The 23,878-nt window shown below is 37.7% G+C and overlaps 1 protein-coding gene across 1 annotated transcript in view; it reads right to left on the bottom strand.

The window, feature by feature from the left end:
- Positions 1 to 1,896: 1,896 nt before the first annotated feature.
- The window catches only part of LOC139710839 (potassium voltage-gated channel subfamily KQT member 1-like), a 160,907-nt gene continuing 138,925 nt past the window's right edge, over positions 1,897 to 23,878 (bottom strand). The window contains exons 5-14 of the mRNA XM_071622759.1: positions 21,333 to 21,429; positions 17,800 to 17,940; positions 14,403 to 14,513; positions 8,080 to 8,175; positions 6,183 to 6,582; positions 5,331 to 5,475; positions 4,359 to 4,434; positions 3,751 to 3,886; positions 2,768 to 2,823; positions 1,897 to 2,123 (exon numbers count right to left, since the gene is read on the bottom strand). Of these exons, the coding sequence (XP_071478860.1) occupies positions 1,929 to 2,123; positions 2,768 to 2,823; positions 3,751 to 3,886; positions 4,359 to 4,434; positions 5,331 to 5,475; positions 6,183 to 6,582; positions 8,080 to 8,175; positions 14,403 to 14,513; positions 17,800 to 17,940; positions 21,333 to 21,429 (1,453 nt within the window). The 3' untranslated portion in view covers positions 1,897 to 1,928. The remainder of the gene's footprint in view (positions 2,124 to 2,767; positions 2,824 to 3,750; positions 3,887 to 4,358; positions 4,435 to 5,330; positions 5,476 to 6,182; positions 6,583 to 8,079; positions 8,176 to 14,402; positions 14,514 to 17,799; positions 17,941 to 21,332; positions 21,430 to 23,878) is intronic.

The raw sequence follows: 23,878 nt of genomic DNA, 5'->3' as shown, positions 1-23,878 counted from the left end.
TTATGCACTACCATGTCTTTCAAATAGCATGAAATGAAGGAGCTTGGAGATGGCCAAGAGGCTGCAGACTGACTTTGGTCTATGGAGGCACTCATAGAGAGAGCCGAGGTGCTGAGGGACTTGCTGTGTCATATGAGCTTGGACTGGTCCTCTATCATCATACCTGAAAAATCTAGAGAGAGATTGAAGCCTGTGGTATACTAAGGACAAAATGAAAACACCTGCAGTGATTTTACCAGCCAAGAGGGAATCAAACGAGATAGGCCCAAGAGGCCTAGCCTGAACCTGTGGTATAAAATAGGGGTGGGGTTGGGGGTGTCAGGGAAGGGCGGGGAAAGGGTAGGAATGGTTGTGTACAGCTCTTGAATACTCAAAGAAAAAGACTCAGGTTTGGCTGGACCATTCCTGACTCCACTTCATGAAGTCGATATGAATTTATAACTGTGTGATGCAAATGGCTTCAGCTCTCTGTCCACTGCCTTGAGACTGCAACACAAACATTGGATATGGCCCATGCAGCAGCACAGTTTAAGCTGCACAGTTATCTGTGTGCTACTCGAGGCTGAGAGCCAATGGCCAATGAGTAGAGCACTAGATTCAGAGCACTGCTTGATGCTTCTGAGACAAAGCAGCACTGCCCATACTCAGATTTATACATCAAGTGGGATTTGAGCATGATATAATTTGGAAGTAGATTGCATATCTGTTTCTCATGCATGTTCCCAGTCCCCTTTTGTGTGGACGGAAGTCTCCACTCCCATGGTGTTGTCATGAGGGAAAGATCCTTGCCTAGGTGATTCAGCTTGTTTAAGAATTCAGCCACTGGGGAGGTGTGGTTATGAAAAATAAAGTGCTTTAAGATACAAGACATCCAGTGACAGCACAATAGTAAAGAGGAAGCTTGGCCTCTGGCGAGGGGCGTGTAGAGGGCAGTAGGTGGGAAGCAGTCTGAGTTCACTGGGTACTTGTTGATGGGGATAACTGTTTTTTTTGCAAGACAAAGAACAGCATGACAGAGTAATGCAATATAAAGAACAGGTAAGAATTTACATGAGGCAAATAGATAAATGCAGCTAGATGCTTTCTTTTAGGCCTTTACAGTCAGAAACTTTTCTGAACTGACTATCACCAGCCTTCAGCTTGTATTTGTTCATATTAACTGCACCGACAAACAAAACAAGTCTCTCTCCAAGAAACTCAGAGGCCATCATGAAAAGGCTGTGATACAAAGGAGTTTGAAGTTTAATATACAATTCTTTACATATCTGTGAAGTTATAATGCACTTTTTAATTACTATCAAAACAAATGATTGCTATATTTGAACTGGAGGACTAATATATGTATCTAAATATGTCAATGTTGCCATAGTAACTGGTATAACCATCGGAAGAATTCTCATGATGAAGTTCTATCTTCATTTGTATGTCTCTCTATCAGTCATTGTGATATGGCTTGAGTGCTCACTGCAGTGATCTTGTATCTTCCCATTTTTTTTTCAGGGTAAAGATTTCCTCTATGACTAATGGCCATCTAGAAAACTTTCCTTGGGCAATCAATTCATGTCTGCTCATGTGTCCACATCAATCTTGCTGCACAGCGAAAAGGCATGTCACATCTTCGTTAGAAATATTAGGTTGACTCGCTCTTGCGCCTGCCTAGCAATCGATACCTTCGTCTCCAATGTGCTTGCAGCTTTCAGATGTAAGCACACGCAGCCTCGACCTCCTGGAATCTGTCACCAGATTGCTTCAGCGTCTGCTTCCTACAAACTTCATCCAGGGTTTGTCTCTCTGCAAAATTGTGACTTAAGTGGCACAGATAAAGCTCCACACACTGTGACCTACTGCTATCACTTTCTGGGATGTTACTGGTTGGGCAGACATAATTGTGCCACTCTTCTGTTGTTTTTCCCCCTGAAACAAGTCTTTCAAGTATCCACTGGCCTTCGACTCTCTTTTCTCAGTGATGTGCTGTCTTCATCGTCATCCTCTTCTGATGAGGCTACGGAAGAAGATGCCTTCCTCTCTTGCTTTGGGCTTATGCTGATTTGAGGTGCAGTGCGATCCACTAAGATGGTCAGAAGTCGCATGCACTTGTCTAACTTGTGGTCCATAACTTGCATCTGGACAAGAAAAAAATAACAGCACATGAAAAAACACTCTTACTTTATTAATTCATTCTTGGAACCATGAATACGTAACATATTGACATGGAATAACGTCACAAAAATATACTTTAGCATTTCCCTTTAAAGTGACCAGAGAAAATTTTGATAATGATGACTGTACATACACATATTTAACATGAAAAATAGCTACTGCATTTCCCAGAGAAACTTATCAATCTTATTCATATTGTAGTTTCTATCACTGCAATTAAACATGTACGTAAAACTGAATGCACTGAAAAACAATGAGATGTGCAAAACGTACAGAGCAGTTCTGCCTGTGATAAAGGTAAATGCATAATTATTATTACTTTTTCAAAATAAAATCCGAAGAAAATGAGAAAATAAACATTTTGTAAAACAACTGGACAGAGGAATCTAACTAGGACATACCAGGAAAGAAAAGAATGACACTCTCCACCAACCTGAATACCAGTGGTAATGAGTGACATACATTGCACACTATTTGAACTTAGCCAATTTCTCTTTGACACTTCTTTCATATGTTATTGCATTCTTCTCAATTCTGATGGCAAGGAAGGAGTATTAGAAGCAAAAATTGCATGGCTCTACCCAGCTTTGATAGAAGGAAAACTTACATTTTGTTCCACTGCAGCCACTCTTGCTACTACTGTTTGCCTCTTTCTATCTCCAGCTGACGTTGGAAGTAAAGTAAGCACAAGACAAAACACATTACACGATTATTTGTGAAAGTTTACTCACTCACAAACAAAATGATAACAAACATACAAATCAGACAATACTTTTGAAAGGGTCCAAGCTTAACTACACTGTATGTACTTTTTAAAAGACACATTTATGCATATTTTTGACAGTCTCCCTCAAATAAATGTGTACAGTTCAAGGTTACATTGGCTAAATTTTGGCAATTTCGACATCAGAAGAGCTATCAAAGTGTTTCTGGATGGATCAAATCGCAAGTACCTGAATTTTGTCATGTTAGCTGAAGGGATCACAGCTACAAACAGGAAGGGACTCTGTCTATGTGTAAAATGTTGTTTCAAAAAAGATACTTCATCTCCAACCAAAATAATATTGAGAATGCTCTATTAACACATTCTATTCATGACTAGCACCAACTTTCAAAGCTGTTGCATAATTCTTTCAAAATTTATCAGAGTTGAAAGTGAAGAGTGTGTAAAGGGTTTTTAAGATATGAAAAGGGGACTCTAAGACATACCTAATCACAATATTCTACAAGAAAGTGTTCTGGAAAAAACTGCTAAAACACAATGTCGAATTAATTTCATGATTCCAAACGTGAGAAAAATGTAGAAGAAGAATCACTCTTTAAGAAAATATGAAAAAGATTGACTAAGTTGACTCATCTCACCGATGTTGAGTCAACAGGTAAAATCAGCGAGTGTGACTTTTTGTTAGTTTTGTGATGCACAGTCACATGTGACATGACCTTAGTTTTTCCCATTTCTACTGTCTGAATATATGCCAATATGCCACAAGGAGGGATAATCACCCTGAAGTGCTGCTTTGTGCACTGTAAACCTGCAGCAGTGTCCTACAAATAACTTGATGTATTTTCACTGTGAGTACTCTTACTTACCAAAGTGCATGGAGCCAGGCTTGCCCAGTGTGGTGTCTATCCTTCGCTGGAGTTCCTTGATCCTCACCATCATGTTCAGATGACCCTGAGAATATTGTTCTATCACATCCCGCACATCGTATGGCTTTCTGGCTTGCTGTAGTTTGGCAGGCAGGGGAGTAATAGGGATGTCACATCAGATGATGAAAGGTTTCACCAGCACCACAAGGACAAAACATGATATTACAAAAAGTGACATGAATCCTCTGCATATGATAGCATGAGAGTCATTTGCCAAGTTTATGGAGATTCTAGAATCTTAGATTTGGAGTGAGGTGAAAGACAGAATGTTGCATGGATAGTTGGTACTAGTGAGACAGGATAACTTTCTAAAAATGTTGAAATACAGAATAACTGATTTTCAACAACAAAAAAGAGCATTTAAGAATACAGCATTGTTCCAAATTTAAAAAGTCTCATGTTAGAAAGATTGATGTTGGGAATAGGTTAGTAGAAATTAGGTCAAGATGGAGACTGACAACTCAAGTATGGTTGATTAATACATACATTCAGTAACAGCACATTTTACTTATCATTGATGACTGATAAAGACAAGAGGAAGCTCTTACCTGGAATTTTCTTCTTGCAACAAAATATCTAATTTTCCTTATTGCTCGAATAGCATTTTTATGGGCATCGGTGAGCCTGGGGAGGAATAAAACAAAGGGGAAAAAGAAAGATGATGCAAACCTGTGACAACTCTTTGAAAGGCATAGAAGCAATTGGTCTTTATTGCCACAACACAGACACTAGATTTACGGAAACCTGTCGACAATACTGACAGGCCTTTATAAAGTTGATGTGAGCATCTGAAATAAATGTGAACTCACTGGAATATAAGCGATACAGTGACTGAAAAAGATTGCATAACCATAATTTCGTTCACAGTCATAATGGTAACGTTTGTGCAAACCCAAGATAGAGGCTGTTATTATGGTCACAAAGAAATAGCTTTGAGTTTGACACATAGTGATTCATGATGTCAAGGCTCTGTGTTACTTTAAAGGCAATGGGGATATGTCACAACTTCTTCATGGATCATCCTTATCAGTAGATTGTCAAATCAACAAGGCTAATACTACGCCCATTCAGAGAAAGATTTGTAGTTATTGTATGGTTCCAATGATTGTCATTACTGTCGAAGAAGTCACTCAATAAACATGCAGCCAGCCTTTGGCATTTATAGTATTACTTGAATAGCAGCAGTAATTGCCATTTACAAAGGCTGCAGATGTCTTTGTGAGACAGGCCCCAAACTGATGCAAAAGAGATCTCATATCCTCTCCTTGTATCCTATCTTCATACTGGATTATTAGCTCCCTCTATACAACTTTTTGTCACTGCTATTCTCCTGAACTTCATCTCCAAGCATTTCACAGAAATTTGATATGTATTCTCTCTCTCTCTCTTTGATAACTAGTACTACATACAGCACTGATGTTAATGGTAAGTTGAGAAAGGTGAGTAAAGCATGAAATTCTCATAAATTTTCAAATTGCAGTACCTTTCTCAGACCACTCCTGTTCTAAGAGGTAACTTACGTTGTAATTGTTTCAGGCACGTAAGCAAGGCTGTAAGTATCACTTTCCTCATGTGGATCGAGGCAGATCATGTCACCCATCTTCATTGTTCGCTGAGAGCTATCTGATACAGAGGCTTCCACTGCTCGTTTCCTGTTCGGGTTTCCTGAATTAAAAAAGAAAGATGAAAGCCATATCATATTATATCTCTATTTCTGAGTTACCCTTTCTTCTTTCTTTGTTTTGTTTTGTTTTTTGTCGTTGTTGTTGAAGTAGAACACACAGTGCTAACATCATTTGGTGAAAGTCACTGATTTGGTGACTGAGGGAAAAGAGTGTGATAAAATTGGACAGACGGGAAAACTTCATTTATATTCAGTTTGGGGCTTAACCCATTGAGGACAAACTGATTTTGCTATAACACGCATTTCCCATAGACACCTGCCCGGGTATTCTCTGGACTTGTCTTCAACGGGTTAATGAGTCACAGTTAGAAATTTGAACCACTTCAGAGTGTCTTCAATCAGTACTCTTACCAACCATTAAAACGATGCATACTGACTAACTGATAGTAACTCTGCACACAGTCTTTCAGATATTTAATTTAGAGTCATGGAAAAAAAAACAAAAACTTTTTCTGTGTTGCTGTGATAGGTACGGTAGATGTTAAGTAAATAGGAGCTAATTATGGAAATCTCCAAGAGCCTGTATCTGTAGTAATGACCTGTACAGTACATATTTTCCAGATGTCTAGACTTTGCTTATTATATCGGAGAATCAATTGTTCTGTCCCTCACATGTCATTTGATGGAGACATATAGCTGTCCCAATGGTAATATTGAAGGAGGGAATAACTAAGGTTCTTAGACTCACCTGCAGTGGGTTCTTCCATGTAGCAAACCATATCACCTCCAGCACCTGCTGCCGCCACAGCCATGGACCCTGCTAAGTTGCATGCCACACCGCTAGCTATTAAGGGGGATATTCTCTCTGTACCAGTAGATGAAGCATTCTGATTGGACGAAGGCTGCTCACACAGCTCCAGAAGTGTTGTGGGTAACAACGCTTCTTTCAGGCTGAGTTTGGAGCTCTTGCGACGTTTCAGCGCTAAGTGAGGCTTGACAGAATTCACCACCCCTGCTATCTGGTTTTGGGCTGTTGACTGCTGTGCCTGACCATCTGAATTTTCACCAACAGAGGGCGCTAGATGGATTTTCCATGTTGCTTCTGAAGTAAAACCTTCCTGATTAGCGGCATAGAGTCTCCAGGCACACTAAAGGCAAAAATTAAAGAGAGAGAGAAAAAAAAAGAAATGGTATCCATGTGATGCTTGGGAGTGGGAGGGACATACATATTTTATCAATATTTCCAACTATTGCTCTCAATAAACAGATCATCTGTTGGTCCCTCCATGAAGTAAAACTCAAAGCATTGATGCACATGGCATCATGAAAAAGAAGAATAATGACAATTTTGAGTCAAATATGAAGTTTTGTAGTAATAATAATAATACTACATTTATACAGCGCATAATAAGCACATGCTTCTCTATGCGCTGTACAATTCAGATATACAACATACAAACAAATGACTAACAAATGTGTGTACTTGAAACTTTTAATCAAAGCTACTTGAGAGATACCTGTACTGTCAATTTCCTGCAAAACCTATGTAAGTTGCTGTGACGTGACAGATCTCAGTCCAAAGCCCACTTGCTGCATCCATAGATTTAAACAGTTCCAAAGTTAAACTCGCACATCCAATTCTCACCGATCCACTCAGTCCTGTGCATCATTTGTACACTGAAGGAAGGAACTCTCTCTTTCAGTCTATAGCTCTGTATGTATGTATGTGTCTCTTCCAAATCAGCCATATGTGTGTAAGAAATGGCAAAGGGGATATGACTGGAATTCAGAGGGTATTTCCCTAAAAATACACCATTTAAATCAATAGACTTGTGAGATGCTGAGTGTACCTCCCAGGCAGCAAAATCATCAACTATGGATTTTCTGGATTGGTGGGGAGAATGTAAAACATGTTTCTTTTTTTAGATTTGTTTTTCAATAATTCAGTCAACTCTTAGAAATAAGAGCGTCACAGACAGACCGACAGCTGCTTGAGTATAGATGGCACTGCAGGAGAATCCATACATTTAATGATACAAAATGTATTACTGTAAAAGTGGAAATTTTAGGGCATTTTCCATAATAAAAGCACATAAATATTTTTGCTTTTTACATCCACCACTATTAACCCGTTGAGGACGGACTGATTTTGCTATAACATGCATTTCCCATAGACATCCGCCCGAGTAAACTCGAGACTTGTCCTCAACGGGTTAAATGTCTTGATTCTGCGTAATTAAGAACATACATTAAATCATCTTACTTGACCGAGCATAACAAATTACTGGTGCAAAAATATCCACTTTTACAATGTAAAATTTCTTTAAGAATGTGAGGAATTTTGCATCACACCCAGTGTAGTTAACAAAAATCTTCTGAAAAAAAACCCCAACTTCTGAACCCATGATGGGTAAAGAAGTTTGCTTATTTGGGTTTTTTTTCCCGCGTGATTTCTGGTATCCTATCATCTAGTTGCAAATGAAACCTACTAACATGGTTCTTGTATTGCACACATCTAACTAAGAGCTTTTATCCTAACTGTTTTAATTACTCCAGCACTTCTCAACCTTCATAGCCATGTGCTGATGATTATTCCAAGGTAAGCAATTCTTGCCTGATGTCGGCTTTCCTGACATACCACTAACCTGGATGAGGGTGGCAGCTGCAGGAATCTGACGACTGAAGTGCTTCTGCCGCTGCTTGTGCTGAACTTTCAAAGCAAACCCTGAGCCGAGTATCCCCTGCAGTAAGGAATGAATACTGCTATCTCAATCACATTATCACAGGATACATAAATTACCTTACACAACAAAAGTACAGCCCCCAATGTTTCCCCTAATTAGCTGTGTCTTCCTTGTAACAGACTGCGGAACCAATAACATCAATCAGGGACCATAGAAGGTCTTTTATTTCATTTATGGGAAGGAATGGCTGGGATGGGATAGAGCAGATCATTTTACATGGATGGGGTCTGGAACCTGTGGGTTTAAGTGATCTTTAAGTCAAATTTGACTTCCTAGAAAGATAGTTTTTGCTGAAATGGTATGTCAACAAAATAGAGTTAGCCATACACATATCACAGCACCAGTTCAGCGATGATGCAGTACAATTTGCAATCCATTGCATTGTCAACTATCCCTGGGAATAATTTTCCAACTCAAATTTGATTAGCAATTTCAGCCAATGAACAATATTTCACATGGTATCCTGTACATTTCTATGGAAGAAAACTGCTACACAAAAGATAGTTTGTGTAGCAGTGGTGTAAAAGTGCATAGCAAATTGCGACGCGATACCAGGAAAATTATTCCCTGTATCCAAATCCTCTTTTCACTGACATTTCTCAGCAAGACTGGTTAGTTTACTTAATACCTAAAATCACTTCCAGTTTAGACTTGTAGTATCAATAAATAGAGGATGTTTTTAGATATTCATTGCAGAACTTTCTAAAGCTTTCCAACTTTGTAAATTTCTTAAGATTTTAGCTAAAATGTGTGGGAATGTGATGAAATACTCTGGTCCCCTGGATCAACAGCTGCTCAAGCTCAATCAGTTTGTCCATCCAAATACATGTAATAATAGGTGAGAGCAACATACAATTCCACGCTTACCTTCAACAGGGTGAGCCCCACTTCACTCTCAGAACACTAGCTACTTCAAGAAAATATTGCTTCCACCAGAATGTGGCATTATTTTGGGACTCCCTTCTGACTCCCTTCTCCTTTTTTCATGACCAGTTTGCATTAAACTAACCCTGATCTATAGCTTTCATTGAAAACAATGAATATTTGGACAAACATGCCAAGAGAAAGCGAACTGGCTGGGGAGTAGTGACTGTCTTTGATAAGAAGACACTCACTCTGCTAAAAATGTGCTTGCACATTATCTAATGTGTTACAGCCACATCAATCAAAATAAAGAGACATATGAAATAAGTCATTTTCCCCAGTTTCTTCTACCTAAAATACCACTGTCTATACAGATACACACCTCCTCCTCCTCTCCCCTCAGTTTGCTGTATGATGTAATGTTACATAATATCCTTGCTAACCTTTTAGGAATGGCAATCTCCTACACAAAGAATAATTAACCTTCCAGACCTAAATGTCTGCTAATCAGGCCACATAATGACCAGGTCTAACATAAAGGAAGAAAGGGAACAGAACATGTTGGTAACAAAGCTAAATCACCTAAAGATTCAAACTTACAGATTTAACATGGTCAGAGATCAGTATTCATGCACATAATACCAAGTCATCATTTTTTTCCCTTCAATGTTATGTCAAGTTGTTGCAAAGTATATGTATTTTTTTCTGTTGTTTATAAATTTGAATGCAATTAATGGAAAAAAAGAAAAGAAAATCATGTCACATGCACAGGAGGGGTTTTTTTTGGACATTTTATGCAACAATATGAATCAAAGAAGACAAATATTTCCAAGAGTATGGTGGCATTCAGACAGCAAATGAAGAAAGTATAAGCACAAATGTGATAGTTTGGAAAACAGCCTTTGCCTCATCGTTTCTTTCATTCTCCTTCATTTTTTAAAATATTATCATACTGTATATCTTTATTATATTACTAATTCTAGGTTCCTATTGATGAATAATGGCAGGGCAAATTCCATCTGCTCCTTCCAACTTGGCCTCCATAATTACAGTACTTCTTTTTTTTCCAATTTTTTTTGGACAACATAATGAAAAACAGTGAATCAAAATCACTCACATCTTCTGACTTACAAATCTAACCTAGAGGTAACTTCAGGCATCATTCTCTAAACATATCTGCTTTGATTATCATTATCATCATAGTTTCTGCAATTTGATATCAGACATGCTTTTCATCAAAAGGCAGCCTCTTAGCCTGGATGCCAGTCACTTGAATGCAATTATGCCATCATTCTCAGTGTCCTCACAGTTATCAGCATTAGATACGAAGACATTTATTGTACATGCATCACTCACATATTATGGTACTTTGATTAAATTTCATTAATCCCTGGATATTTCTTTAAAAGTCACTATGTTTAAAAGAATGTAAGGTGAGAAGTTTCAGAATAAAAACATTGGGAGGTTCAGAAGAGGCTTCAGCATAGTGTTTTCTCACCCATTGTGAAAAAAAAAGACATCTTTAGTCACTGCTCGTCTGTTATCTGTATGGAATGCGTTAACAGCTGACAAAGAGCAAATGTAGTGATTGCTGGAAAAAAATCTGCCAGGTTGGAAGTTTACAGAGAGCAGTTCAAATTAATGCTTTTCTCCGAGTCCACATAATGTAAATGACAACATACAAATTTGGCTGTGAGTACAGAGGAGTGATTTTTAGACACTATATTTGTACGCTTCATGAAAAGTAAGAATTGAATTATTCTTGATGAGAACACAACATTATCCATAGCTGGCAGCACTGTCTCCTATCATGAGCCTGAAATTAAAATCAATTGTGGACTTCACAAATTGAATTTAATTGAATAAAGAGTGCCCCAACAATGCTCCAGGAAGACATGAGGGTCTTTGTATATTGACACTACACAGCAGTTTCCAAGCAATATCTAGGCAAACATTTGTCCCTTTCCCCGCTCCGTTCATGGCTCTGTACATATCCAAGCCGTTGTGATTACACAATGCTAACACTGCTGCACACCACTCCTTCCTGCACACCTATCTAAGGGGAGGGTGGATTTATGACATCACAACTGCAGTATGACGTCAATGCATCGGATGATATCATCTGATTAGATGCCACAGCCTGCAATCAATCAGCGTAGACAGCCAGGATGGCAAACCTCATCAAATGCAATTTTGTATGCGAACGCCATTTACTGTTTAACCTGGACGACCTATTACTACTTAGCATGATTCAGCTTTTAATATCTAATCCCTTGTATTCCCTGCAGTCATGGCCTAACTTGTTCTAATTTAATATGGAGAAAAAGTGTGACACTGCAACTTTCCACAAGCAATCTGAAATGGAGAATGTCACATTTTATAACATTTCCTTGTGAGGGTCTGTAAAATTTCAATCATTTAAAAATTGATAAGCCTCATCATTGGCACCATGCTATCATCATTTATGTCATATGAAAAAAACATGTTCACATATCTTAACCCATTGAAGACGAGTCCTGAGTATACTTGGGCAGTCGTCTATGGGAAATACGTGTTATAGCAAAAATCAGCCCGTCCTCAACAGGTTAATATTCTACTGGTTACAAATATGTCAATGCATATAAAATATCAAAAATAATTGACATGTTTCTGTAGGCCAGTACAATGTTAGTTAAAGCTCTCAGTGCTTCTGAGAGTGAAGTTTGATACTGTTTTGACAGAGGACTTTAGACTCTCCTCATAATGTCTGCTCTATTACCACCCATCCTGGCTGTCCCTGTCCTGTATTAATAACTCACAGATTATAAAGTCATATTCAATAAGCTTCAAGTGAGTCATTTTCAAGCATTATTTCCATTCTACACCTTTCCTGGTAGGCATTATTAATACAGTGACCTCCACTTAACAGGGATGGGCCAGTAGACAGTACAGTTGGCCCCACCTATCTGAGATGGGTCAGGACGTTGAAGGTCACTCCCTCTTCATGAGTCAGCTAATAAGATACACCTTGTCCCCTCCCCCTCTTCATTTTATTGTGATATAGCTTGTAGGCAAATAATGCATCATTTACTGTGATACAATGTATGGACTGGAAAATAGTAGACACATGTTTGACGGTATCTATACACAGAGATTCACACCCTATGAACATTCCTTCCCTAAACTGGATGTGTTTTTTAGTATATGTAGTTCTATACAATCTAACTATCATTTTCTGTTCTCTTACACAAATCATGTTTGTCAGCTCAATCCACAAAATATGTGAACAATAATATCTTGAAGGCTATATGCATGCAGGATAAATGAGGTTCACAATACATATCATTTTTCTTTGTATCTGATGATGCCAACATTGTTACACACCCATGCTAGATATGTTGTTGGGGTTAATTTGTAAAAACAAGTGATGAGATCTGTCCTCACACTATCCTGCCTCAGAGTACTGATATGGACCAGTTAAAAAAAAAATAAAAAAACTTTTGCAGTGATGAATACAGAGTTTAACAGTTGGTAGAGATCAAATGAGAAACATATAAATTGACAAATAGAGAGAAATTCCTAGGTCTTTCCATGTTGTCTTAAGAAGAATTCCAAACAGCTACTAGTACGTTATTGTATGTTCAACACTCAAACACACAAACAGATTGCCTGAATGAGATGCATACGCTATAGCAAAAAGAAAAAAAAAGAACGAACAAAAAACAAAACAAAAAACAAAATTACCCATGATTCTAATTAGATAAAGACATTCATTAATGTAGGGTCTTTTACATACACTTACATATAATATGTAATGTACATTTGTGGACAGGGCATTTTAGCACGGGGATTGTGTGCTATGAATCTGCCATGTATGGTAAGGTCATTTAAGTATTGGTGTCGAATTTTGCTCCCTTTAGCAGGCCTACAAATCCTAATTTAGACATCCCCCACACATACTCTGAAATGGCAATTCTATGAAGATTTTAATGGACAACCTTTTCAGCAGACTACTTATATCATGAAACAGCTTGATCAAAGCAGCGCTTGGCTCATAAGTAACAGACACCTCTAGAGCTTTAACATGCCTAAGAGGGTCTCTACTATCCAACACCACAATCAGTGAAGCAAGTACCACATTTTTAGGGGAGATATTGTACTCCAGGGCCTTATCTTCATACGCCACACTTTGTCTATTAATACCTAGGAAGAGACGGCTGCATTTGAAGTGGAGTTTGTATCTGAAGTTCCCCTAAATATCCTGTGCCTCTAATAGCGAGTGCTAGTCACGGAGGGTGATAAGCAGTGCTGTGATTCATGTGGCAAGGGGGAGAGATGATATGATACGCTCTCCAGCTGGTGTGCTCATTTTGGAAGCAGACAGGCATTTTTTCCCCTAATCTTGAGTTTGCTCATGGGAATTACAGGGAAAAAGGTGCATGCTAATTTCATTTACCCAGCCTTTTGTCGGCTCTGTCTACTTATTGTATGTAGTTTATGTCTCCACTTTAGCATTATGTCAGGAGGGGGAGAGGCAGGCAGGAAGAGAGCAACTCAGTGCATAGGACGAATATCATCAATGCAGCTGGGTATAATGACTTCACCCCGTGTCATACTTCCTCGGCATACTAATGGCAAGATGTTTAACTGCGTGCGTCTCTCGTTAAACAGGAGAGTTAAACAAGCTTTTTTACGATTGTGGAAATAAAAAATTGGGAGAACGGGAACGCGAAACGACTCAAAAGCACTAGCATTAATGAATACAGTTAACCCCATGGAGCCCCCCCCCCCCCCTCCCCCCGCCCGGAGCTGTGAGACAATCAGGCCTAACAGCAACTGCAGAAAAGTGACGTTTGTTGGGTGGATATCGGAGGCATGAATCGAGTTGACATCATATTTTTTAAAACTCATCATCACCTTGGTCTCAGAGATTTGAGATACTTTATCGCTTATCCACATTTTTGGTACAGAAAGCAGTGAAGAAACACTGCTCCATGTAAACAGGAAAGACAGTATTTATTCACATGTCAGCTGGTGGATACTGGAAGACAGAATTAACTTCATATTGACATGTCTCCATGGATTTTTGTTCCTTCCATTTACACATAGAATTTTCTTCTTAATAGGAACAATGAATTTCTGTAGCATTTTTGCCCACATGAAATACAAAACCACCCTGTTATCTGATCTGCCGTAAAGGTGGCAGTGGTGGGTGGGGAGGGGATATGTATGTGTTGTAAAACTCTTCATAAGTATAGTACATGCAAATTCTTCTCATTTTTCTATACTTCAAAGGGTCGATAGTTTAATCAAATCATGTTAGGGGCAAAAATGACATCTGATTTGACATAGCTGAAGTTGGATATTTTGTGCTTACTTACCGCTGGTAAGGCGAAGAAAGATATTGCAAATATGGAGAAACAGGAAGCTATCATTTTGCCAACCCAGGTGTTTGGGACTTTGTCTCCGTAGCCTATCGTTGTGACAGTCACCTGAAACACAGTGATAAAAACACAGAGGTGAACAATGAAACACAGTGATAAAAACATAGAAGTGAACAATGAAACACAGTAATAAAAACAGAGAAGTGAACAATGAAACACAGTGATAAAAACAGAGAAGTGAACAATGAAACACAGTGATAAAAACATAGAGGTGAACAATGAAACACAGTGATAAAAACATAGAAGTGAACAATGAAACACAGTGATAAAAACAGAGAAGTGAACAATGAAACACAGTGATAAAAACATAGAAGTGAACAATGAAACACAGTGATAAAAACATAGAAGTGAACAATGAAACACAGTGATAAAAACAGAGAAGTGAACAATGAAACACAGTGATAAAAACATAGAAGTGAACAATGAAACACAGTGATAAAAACATAGAGGTGAACAATGAAACACAGTGATAAAAACACAGAAGTGAACAATGAAACACAGTGATAAAAACATAGAGGTGAACAATGAAACACAGTGATAAAAACATAGAAGTGAACAATGAAACACAGTGATAAAAACAGAGAAGTGAACAATGAAACACAGTGATAAAAACATAGAAGTGAACAATGAAACACAGTGATAAAAACATAGAGGTGAACAATGAAACACAGTGATAAAAACACAGAAGTGAACAATGAAACACAGTGATAAAAACATAGAAGTGAACAATGAAACACAGTGATAAAAACAGAGAAGTGAACAATGAAACACAGTGATAAAAACATAGAAGTGAACAATGAAACACAGTGATAAAAACATAGAGGTGAACAATGAAACACAGTGATAAAAACATAGAAGTGAACAATGAAACACAGTGATAAAAACATAGAGGTGAACAATGAAACACAGTGATAAAAACATAGAAGTGAACAATGAAACACAGTGATAAAAACAGAGAAGTGAACAATGAAACACAGTGATAAAAACATAGAAGTGAACAATGAAACACAGTGATAAAAACATAGAGGTGAACAATGAAACACAGTGATAAAAACATAGAAGTGAACAATGAAACACAGTGATAAAAACATAGAGGTGAACAATGAAACACAGTGATAAAAACATAGAAGTGAACAATGAAACACAGTGATAAAAACATAGAGGTGAACAATGAAACACAGTGATAAAAACATAGAAGTGAACAATGAAACACAGTGATAAAAACAGAGAAGTGAACAATGAAACACAGTGATAAAAACAGAGAAGTGAACAATGAAACACAGTGATAAAAACATAGAAGTGAACAATGAAACATCTACGTGGACTCATTAGACGGCCTTCCTGAAATCATCTTTACAAGATGACACAAACTTTCTTGAAGAACAATTATCATGAAAAGATCATGGATGTCTCTCTGTGATGGAGCTCTGACTCCCTGACAGTTAAAATACTACAAACAGCAGAGAGGAAAACTGGTTTGATGTGATTACAAACCTGTGACAATTTCAGCATTCATTTGAGTGATCGTAAAGAGTCAGTGAGGTAAGATTAAAAAAAAGCTCTGCTTGTACAGCAGAATGTCAAACCGTTACATGATAGAAAACCAACACTGAAAAAATTATCTCAGAATATGACAGAGAAGAGGAAAATATTATTTGGCAGGTTTGTTTTTCTAAAAAAGGGATGGAAAATATGAAGACAAAGCTATGGCATAGAAGAAGACTTGGTGACAGGTTGCAAACATGGAACATGTGGTAAATGCATGTACATGCCTGGATGAGAGAGAGAGAAAGCAAGCATGACACACTGTGTACATGTCATCTATCAGATTTGCCATTGTTTGGTCAGATGCTTGTCTTACAAAGCAGTTGACACAAGAATGTGCCTCTTTTTCTTCTCTTCCTTTTTTTTTCCCCTGTCAGCTAGAAGAACATTGCATTCCGCTTGTGTGTTTTTTGCAATAAGAAAAAAAAGTTAAAAAGTAAAAGAAAAAGTCATAGCAGGCGGGCACTACATAAGCAATGAGAGAGAGAGAGAGAGAGGTGGGGCAGGCAGATAAGCTCCTTCTATTTGCCGTATTTAATCATGTTATTTCTTAAATTAGTCACCTTAAAATGTTTGATCTCACAGCACTTACATGAGCAGTTCATCAATAAAGTCATATTTTTAGTTTGCTTTCTGGGGGAGGGGGTGGTATTAATTGAAATAATGCTGTTTTATTTGCAGTTAGAAGCTGAGAAAAGTTTTGCATATACTGTAATAGGAGGAAAGTTTGTGTGCATTTTAATTTCGCAAATTTCGTGACAGCCAAGATTTGTGTAATTAAATTGCACGCGAAAGTTCTTGTACACTATATGCATTGAATGCTAGAAGTAACTCACAAATATTTCATGATGCGAAAAAGGCAGTCGGCTCCAATTCACAAAAAATTCATGCTGCGAAAATATCACGTTTTACAGTAAGGTACAGACATTTGTAATGTTAATGTCAAGTGAATTCTGTTCTCTCTAAAGCCAAACTGTTGGAAAACATCTAATCATCAGCGCTCAGTTGCTTGTATGGTAAGTTTCATTGGTATGTGTTGCTATTCTTTGAGTTATGATGAAGTAACTAGACTTTTCACAAATGAAATAGAACATAGCATGTAAAAGTTAAAAACATCCACATTTTGTACATTCAGCTGCTAAAATATGAGCTTGGAGAGAATGTTCTTCTATGTTTACACCATGCTATACCATTGTGCTTGATTTTGCAGCCTTATAAATTGGAGGTTAATACCTTGTGATTAAAATGGAACCTAGATAATGACATCCTTGAATACATCAAAACTAGGAACCCTTATCAAATTATTCATGATTTCAGCATTAGATTCATCATTCCTTAAAACTTGCACTTATGAAGTAAACTTTAGGACTCCTTAAAAAGGCCTGAAAGGTTAAAAAATAGATCAAAATTTCTTTGAGACTCACATTTATTGACTGAAATTTGACACTATTAAAAAATTGTAATGTACACACTAAAATAGCTCCAATACTCTGTCATACTCAGACTCAGCTATGGCCTGAAATTTGCTACTCTGTAAAAATGCTTCAAATGTTCAAATAACACTTCTAATATTCCAGAAAACTCACTGGTACTGTTTAAAAATACTCACTCTGTATGTTAGATTCAGTCGCTCACAGCATGAAATAATACAGCCTAATACTCTGCTAAACTGTTGTGAAGTTTAGGAGTATTTTTGAGTTTAACAGCATAACACATTACCACTGGATTTCACAAGCAGTTTTTATAGTACAACAGGGTCACAGTTCTACAAGATTCATTGATAACTTACCACTCCCCACCACAGGGCGTCTGCATATGTCTCAAACTGGTGGATCCCCTTGGCATCTTCATGATCTTTCTCAGCCAGATATACAAAGTAAGATGTGAAGATGAGACCAAGAAAACCTATGTACAGTGTTGTTATCAGCTCCTGGAATGAAAGAAAAAAAAAGACAGGAAAAACAAACAAAAGCAAGGTACGATGACTGAGTTTTATATAACAAAAATGGTTGATACTTATTATCTGTATCATGAAAGTCTCACAAGAAGGCTCTCCTTATAGCTTTACTTCAATATACCAACCCAAATATATATAAAACCCTTTATAACTGACTGTCATATAACCTTTGCACCCTGATGTACAATATCATTTATATATGGCAACTTTGTTAACCTTTGGAATTTTAAACCTCAATATGCATACACTTTCCTGGTATATTCTGGACTTTGTGGTGCACTATATCAATGTGGTGCCTAAGCTGCACACCTGTTTTTCTTGTGAGCCAATTAATATGGTCACTAAAAGGGCTACAATTTCCTATGTTCTCCCTTCTATATAGACCAGGCATGTTTGTGAGTACTATTCAGGGTATACTGCTTTGTTGGATGCAATAATCATTGCTCTCTAATGATTAAGCAAGGAGCCTGATGCCAAAATCTTCATACTCCCAAACCCATCTCGACAGATCTTTTTTTTTTTTTTTTTCACAAGGAAACTTCCACCAAATATATAAAACAGGCAGTTTAAAAAAATGTATTGGATGACTTTATCTGATGGTGCAATCAGAGAAAATATACAGAATAGAAGGGAGAATGAGAGGAAGTAAAGTGACTGTGAAGAGGACTGATAGTGAAGTCAAGTTGCTGATGAGCAGCATGTAGAGTTCATTGAGAATCAAGATGCAGGCACTGCCATGCCCCTAGCTGCCATCTGGATATGGGTTGCGGAGACGAGTTCTAAATTCTTCAGAGGCGCTGTTTAAGGGAAACTAATTGTGATCTTTTCTATTTGCTGATTGAATTGCTCTATTTCCTGACTGATCTTCAATTTGACTGTCTGGAAAGTGTTATTACTTCCCTGCACGTGTCATACAAAATGTAGTCACCTGCTCTATGAGAGGTAGGGAAGGGAAGAAGTGTGTTCATTATACAAAGACATGCACAGAAAATGTATTGTGTATGTGCATATGTGTGTGTGTGTGTGTGTGTGTGTGTGTGTGTGTGTGTGTGTGTGTGTGTGTGTGTGTGTTTGTGTGTTAGTGTGTTTGCATGCTTGAAGGCACAAAGGCAGTTCAGCAATTTAGCAAATTTTGACATAGTCCTGAATACTATCGAACAGAAAATAAATCTTCAGTACATTTATAAGCTCTAGGAAAATTTTTGAACATTTTGTAAGTCAAAGATATGCAACACACTTACAGTTTACAGATAAAGAATAATCATAACAACTTAAATTTTACAGATAAGAAACTGATGGAATTATTTGTTGGACCAAGGAGTTCAACACTGATTTCAAAATGCAGAGAATTTCAGTATATATCATGACACTGAGTTGTGTATACCAAGGAACAGCTTACGAAATTTGGTTTTGTGGTAGATGATTTCTGTTCTTTTTTTCAGCAGGAACCAGGAACACATTTCCATTTATTTTTGCATTGTGATAGGATTAAATAGGTATGGAAACTAACTTGTGATAGAATATTTTGATACAGCTGAAATGAAAAATATGAATTAGTAATTTTTTTTTTCTGGAATCCAGGGTAATTCTGATATATCTAAGTGTGTTCATAGTTTATGGATTTTGTTGAAATTTACCATTTATAAATCTAGGCTAGAAAATAATTTGCCAACCAGAGAGAAGATAGTAAGAATAATTTTTGAATTTATAGAGGATGAATGAAAAAAAAAAAACAACTTTAGCATCTAAAGCAGGTAGGCTGCATTTGTTACGAAAATGGGAAAATATTGACCTGGGACCCGTTTCATAAAACTTGTCATCAGTGACAAGTTGTCATAGATATGACAAGCTACTGAAATCTTTGCATCTGATTGGCTGAGAGCAAATTTGTCACAGAAATGTGGCAGTTGTCACTGATGACAAGTTTTATGAAACAGGCCCCTGGACTGATGATTGATACATTTGCACATACCATATTCTGTTTTCAGTTTTTCCTTGTTTCTTAACACAATCCATACTTGATTTTATTCTTGTATTCTGTGTGTTTATGACTTTGCTAACTGTTCATTCAAATATTCAAGTCAGGAATATGGACAAGAGGGAGTGAGGCTGAGATAATGTAGCAAGAAAAGGTGGAGCTTCATTGTGTTTTTTAGTGTATGAGTGGATAGCGGTGTATGTGTGTGTGTGAATTGATCTCTAGTGGATAGTGGTGTATGTGTGTGTGTGAATAGATCTCTAGTGGATAGTGGTGAATGTGTGCGTGTGTGAATAGATCTCTAGTGGATAGTGGTGTGTGTGTGTGTGTGTGTGTGTGTGAATAGATCTCTAGTGAATAGTGGTGTATGTGTGCGTGAGAATAGATCTCTGGGTATGCTATGACATTGGATTTGTCGGGGGATGCAGGGGGACGCATCGAGTAAATGGACATAAGGGGGTGGAGATTTAATTATGTTATCGAGATTGTTTAAAGTATGAGATTTATGGTATATAGGTAAGGGGATGATTTTGCAATATTGGTGATATTTCATCAATGATTTATAGGCAGATGTTTATAATATGTGGCAACATGTGTGGAACTAGCGGGAGAAGGTAATGGTTAGAATTTGGGCAAAGGTGAGCAGGGAGCATTTTATCAGTGAGCTTTTTCACACAATGGATTCCGTACGGTTTGATGTGTTCACTTTGTTTGATAATACGGTATATCCTGATCACGACAATTTAGTATCAAAATTATGTGAGATATTCTCAGTTATTTCTTTTTAACACAATTAGTTGATTTGTGCATTATAGAAATTAATGGTTCTATTTGTCAACACACTCCAAGTGATTGTGTAATTTCCATATGCATCATATGGAATCAGTAATAAAAGTGTATGTGTGTGTGAGGAGGGAATGAAAGAGGAGAGAGAGGATGAGAGAGAGAGAGAGAGAGAGAGAGAGAGAGAGAGAAAGGGAGAGACAGGAAGAGAGAGGGAGAGATGAAGATACTGTCAGACAGAAAAGAATGGAAATACTGAACACTGTAAAATTACATGTTACTGCTCCACTTTATGTGAGCACTGCTTCAGAAATGTGTACAGGGCAATGTAGCTGTAAAAAAAACCAATGAAACAAACAAATGTAAAAAAACTAATGGTGAATGCATGTTAGAATTTCACCCTGGCTATGACTTAATAGGAACTGTGAGTAGAAAATCTCCTATATAGTATTCTTCCAAACATTAACAATCAAAACCTTGGGCAATCAAAACTTTTAGTCAATCAAAATCCTTTTGACTCACCAAAATATATGCCAAACATATCTTGGAGAAGACATGCAAATAGGGATGGGAAAGAATATGGGGAGAGAGAAATGTAACCCACCTGCCGATGAATGAAAACGACTGATCCCAGCAATCGCCATGTCCCTCCCTGTCGGTCTATGTGTAGCATCCGTAGAATTTGCAGGAAGCGAACTCCTCTGTAGGGTTAGACAGAGAAGAGACACTGTAATCTTGCAACCTGAACAAGGGACTGATTTGGTCACAAAGTTGGCATATGACCAGCCTACAGGTCATTTCACTGAAAGATTCCATTCAAATTTACATACAGGAGTAAAGGTTGTACTTGAACAGTCCAGGAAAAATCCAAGAATACATACCATCTTTTACACTCACTTCATCCTTCTTCTGTTAAAAAAAGGCTTTTATACAGTTGCTCTGGATTGTTAGTTGTTTTGGTGTGTGTGTGTTTTCTTAATCAATACCTAACTAGATGAGCTCCAGGTAATATCAATCTTACCTCCATCTGAGAAAAGCCTACACCAATGTGCTTGTTTCTTTGGTCAGTCAAGTTATAAAACATTTTACAATGGTCACTTACATTCAACAACTGGCTGGGCAGTAACAAATCAACTGCCATGTCAAACTGATTGTCAATCAGTTGCAATCAACTGCCATGGTTAGCACTTGCTTTAAAATCTTTGAGAATGCAAATTTTTGTTCGAAAGGTTCCTAAGTTTAGGGAAATCTTATATGAAATACATTTAATTTACTATCTCTATTACAGTAAGGGTATCTCAGTACCTGAAACACTGCAATGTATTTTTTACTGCAGTTCTGGTAGTGTTTCACCCAGAGGAGGGGGGGGGGGGGGGGGGGACACGTTGAAACAAAGAAGGGCAAAACACACAAACAACAAATATTTCTTTTGAGAGAGGTTCAAGAGTGCATCTTCAAATTCTTCCAAGCATGGAACATGTTAACACAGACCTACACATATCATTATAGCATGCTGTTAAGAGTGCCATATGTCACGGTGTGATTAGAGGTCCCTTTACACTGTTAACACACTAAAGCTTAAAGGCTTGTTTGTTTTTCCTGAGGTATCTGTTTCAAGTAGTAGGGCCTACACATAGTGAGGCAGTCACTGCAAGCTAGGCCACGGGGTCAGGCCAAGACTCCAAAGCATTCCATTGAGTTCTTGATTTCATAATATTACTACTGACTGAGATGCAAAAGAGTGTTTACTCCACTGTGTGAGTCCATACTCACACAGTGTGTTAGGCAAAGTGACCTTCTGCCATTCTAGTTCTTCACTGATGGGGTATCAATCTTACAATGTTAGGATGAACATTTCACTTGTGCTAGAAGATTTCTTACACCAACTTTGCAAGCTCATTGATCAAGGACTGTACAAGAGCCATCTACAGATTTTTGATGATCGACATATCACAAGCAGCACTAGCAAGATTAATTATCTCAATTTTGATTAAAACTTATGCAGACAGGATATGCTTACTGATGATAATATATCAGTATGTGTGCTCTTTGTCCAGGGCATCTGGTACTGCAGATATTCCTATTAAACAACAAATCAGCTAAATCCTAAATTCTACATTTGGCCTCTTGCTATACGCAGACGATGTCCATGGAACACGACCTTTGACACGAAGGATTCACATTTATTCCTTTTGGATACATCCCTATTTATTTCTTTACTTTTCCTAGCAGGTCACGTTCCCACTGGACTTTCTAAGCTGAAATTATGACTGAAACACTGTCATGTCAGTTAAATTTCTGTGACCTTTTCCTTGGAATTTTAGATTCTAAGCTATGACTGATATGTCATTTCAGCTGTGTTCAGTCCCCCTTAATTCTGTGGAATTTTACCACCACCTAATTCAGAGTACATCTACATCATGTAGATTATTTGTGTCAAGAGTCCAGTATATCTACCCTACAGGTGTTTTTTTTTTTTTTAATCAACATAATAGGATCTGTCAAAGGTCAGAAGGACAGAAAGAGAGACAGATAATCTGAAGAATGTAATGCTTCCAGTCCTCCTTCAGGTACAGGCACAGAAACAAAATCCCAAAAGGGAATTATCATTTAGTGGTGTTTATATATCTATGCACCACTTGAGTCAAACCTGAGCTGTGGTACAACAATCACTGTCCATTCATGAAGACCTTAGTGATGCTAGGTAGAGATGCTATTTGAATGATATTTGATTTGGGGCCTCCCAGGTGACTGAACCCTCCCACTCCATGCTTTCCCCTCTCCCCCAACAGTCTTATCACTGTCTGACACTCCACAACCCACTCACATTTATCACCATCAACATGGAGCCGGAGGGGAAAAGTCATAAAAGTCTGATTTTCTCCTTGGGATGAAACAGGCCAATGGATGTCTTTGTTTCACAGACTGGGAACATGACATGTCTCCTGCTCTACTCCCAACACATAGCATACATTTTAGATGACCCTCCTACACACATGGAATATTTAGAATATTCTCTCCCTCTCTTTTCCTTTCCTCATACAACCAAAGTTCCTATCAAGTTTAAATAATCTCTTGTCTTGATAGATCACCAAAACTTGACGACATTAACTTTTCCATTATTTATCAATGTAAAGGACACCAGAGGCT

Source organism: Diadema antillarum, unplaced genomic scaffold (assembly GCF_040938485.1).
Source record: "Diadema antillarum isolate AM-2024a unplaced genomic scaffold, OU_Dant_1.0 seq00001573_RagTag, whole genome shotgun sequence".
Lineage (NCBI taxonomy): Eukaryota > Metazoa > Echinodermata > Echinoidea > Diadematoida > Diadematidae > Diadema > Diadema antillarum.
The sequence above is the reverse complement of the archived record's forward strand: the minus strand, read 5'-3'. Positions and strand labels throughout refer to the sequence as shown.